The following is a 2,848-nucleotide window of genomic DNA, read 5'->3' as shown; positions in this document are numbered from 1 at the left end:
AATAACAGAACAAACTCACTAGCTCTATTGGAATCAGCATCCATATAACTATGAAGAAACTTTACTCTCAACAGAAAAATCACATGGATGGCTAATTTATTCACAATTGAATAAAATCTAACAAATGAGAAGTTTAATGTATTGAGCAAATGTTTCTCAACTAACCCAAAGCATTAATAATTTAGGCAAACTTAAGATGATAAGTAAATATGACTAGGGGCAGATTTTTTTAAAAAAAAAAAAAAAAAAAAAATTCTTTTCTCTAGTATCATATCTAGAACAAATTATTTGTTTCCTATGTCAATGGTAACCAAAGACAAATTTCCAAGCCCATGTAAGTCTGTGCATCCAAGTAGACCAGAGAGACTCGAGGCTTTATGTGCAAAGTCTGCTTCCAACATGAAAAAGAATATGCACATGCATAGTCATGGCAGTCCATAGACTCGTGACATAACAATGCCAAAGGATGCATGTTACTACAACCAAACTAAAGCCCCTTTTTTTTATTTGCAAGTCAAACATGCAGCTGGTGATCTCGAACCCACAACCTTAACCTCCATCCTGTTCTTATAGGTGGAGGAAGTGGCATTTCAGGTAGAGCTCATTGGCATAAGCAAACTAAATCTGTAATACTGCTACAACAATATATAAGCAAGATGGATGGAATAATTGAATCATATCGCTACTATTTAAAGGTATTGCCATATAATGAAATCAGTTCAGCCACCAACACAAAACATAGACCAACCTGAATTTAAACCTGCCGAAAGAACTCCCGATGCTGCTGAATTAGCAACTGCGTCATAGTGGGAAGTATCACCTCTAATCTACTGACAACAAAAGTGGTTCATACATTATGGCACCCATTACAAGCATGACCTCAACCGAGCAACTTAACGAATCCCTCATGGAAGATAATATCTAATGAAAGATTAGAGTGAAAAGAAACCATACCACCGCTCCAATACATAAAATTGCATGATATTTTCCTGACTTCCCTAGCCTTTCTGCAACAGCACCAATTTCGAAACTACCAGGAACCCATACAACCTGATGGAGAAAGTGAAGAAAACAATTATGCCTTGTCAAAGTTTGCTCGTGCCAAATCAAAAATATAGACCAAGTTAACAATAACAAGACATAAGATGCTTGTAGGCCTCAATGCATTTATCTAGAAAGTCCAGCAATAGATTATCCAAGCTAGTCAAGAACATGAAATGTGTGCAATGCTAATATAACAATCACAAGGCTCAAAAGACCTTCACTTTTTCTCTAGAAGCATCTAACAAACTTTAGCTTCAGGAAGACCATAGCTGATCCATATGTTTGGGATAAAAACTGACAAAAATGTAATGCATTGGCATATATTGCTAAGCCCACAAGCAGAGATTCAGCATACAAAGAATCGCAAGAGAAAGTATGATCAGCACTGCTCCTGGACATTGAATTTGATATAGAGAATGAGTCAAAGGTCTGCATATGCACAAAGTACTCACCCATGTGCTTGAAATTAAGCGGATCACTAGCATAACAGAAAGACAAAGAAAACATAATGTGGCCGTAACAGTGCTTTTGTTTTCGGATCTTCGCAAAATCTTTGCTTTCCCAGCAACAAAACAACTATTGGCATGGAAATTACAAACTTGATGACTGTGTTAATTTGGGAAGATGCTATCTTTACCCACAGCGACCAAGATATTTACAGAAGTCTATTTACTATAACTCTCTAAGATATCATGCTAACAAGTATAGCAACATACAGTTCCAAAATCACACGAAGATATTAAAAGCTATCACATATAGTTGTTTTCCTTAAGGAGTGGCTGCATACATCAATGTCCTCGTCTTTAACCGAATAATTCCTGAAAGTGCCCAAAGCTCCCTCTAACAGCTGCTTTGTCACAATCTCATTAAACCGCGCCACAACCTTCAATAATCATAATTCGATCAAAAAACTAATGCAACCAAAACAAGAATCATACCAAACACACCTGAGTAAAAAGTTCTGCCATTTCATACCCAATTCGTGAAAATCAAACAACTTGTGAGAAAGAGTTATATGAGTAACTAACTCACCACAGCAAATCGAAGACCCTGAGTTCGGGTGACGGAACCCATCAGATACCGAACGGCGGCCGTTTGTGCAAAGGACGATCGGTCCTTCCTCCCAACAGCAATGCAGGAATTCGTTCCTGCGAGATTGATTTAGTTGAAATAATAATGAATTTCTCAAAAATGTAAAAAATAGGGGATTTTCGCTGATAAAATGAATGTACCTTGCGACGAAAAGGAAAAGGAGAGGGACTTGGAGTGGTGAGGAGCAGGAGCGGCGCGTGGAAGAAGCACGACGGTACTGCTCGTGCCATTGCCCTGCCGGTGATGCGTGGGTGCGAGAAATGATTGTTGGAGGGGAAGGAAACACTCCGTGGTAGCAAACGAAGCCATTTTCTTAACTCAAAACACTTGCGACAGAGTCTGACGAGAAGAGTGAAAGTGTACCCTCTAAACAAATAGTCCGCCCAAATATGTAAACCATTTTATTTTTTATTTTTATCAACTAAAATATATATATATTTTTGTAATTAAATTAAGAATTAAATACTTAATACCCCATGGAGTTTAACAATTTTATTTTTACCCCTGGGGTTTGGCTTTTATCACAGAAGGTCCATGTGGTTTTGATAAATGACCGAGTTAATCATTTCGTCAATTGACCGTTAGTTGACCTAACGGAATTCCACTTAGACCAATCAGATGTTAACACGTGATACATACTTGATTTTTTTTAATTTAAAAAAAAAAAAAAGGAAAAAAAAAATTGGGGGTGGCTCCCAAATCTTTGACCATG

General features: G+C 37.4%; 1 protein-coding gene across 1 annotated transcript; it reads right to left on the bottom strand.

The window, feature by feature from the left end:
* Positions 1–704: 704 nt before the first annotated feature.
* On the bottom strand, positions 705–2,503 carry LOC132177065 (6,7-dimethyl-8-ribityllumazine synthase, chloroplastic-like). The gene is made up of 5 exons (XM_059589275.1): positions 2,277–2,503; positions 2,077–2,192; positions 1,832–1,927; positions 955–1,050; positions 705–827 (listed from the first exon to the last, which is right to left on the bottom strand). Exons 1-5 carry the CDS (start codon positions 2,443–2,445, stop codon positions 720–722), a joined length of 585 nt encoding a protein of 194 aa, XP_059445258.1. The 5' UTR covers positions 2,446–2,503; the 3' UTR covers positions 705–719.
* Between the last annotated feature and the right edge of the window lie 345 nt (positions 2,504–2,848).

Source organism: Corylus avellana, chromosome ca4 (assembly GCF_901000735.1).
Source record: "Corylus avellana chromosome ca4, CavTom2PMs-1.0".
NCBI lineage: Eukaryota > Viridiplantae > Streptophyta > Magnoliopsida > Fagales > Betulaceae > Corylus > Corylus avellana.
The sequence above is the reverse complement of the archived record's forward strand: the minus strand, read 5'-3'. Positions and strand labels throughout refer to the sequence as shown.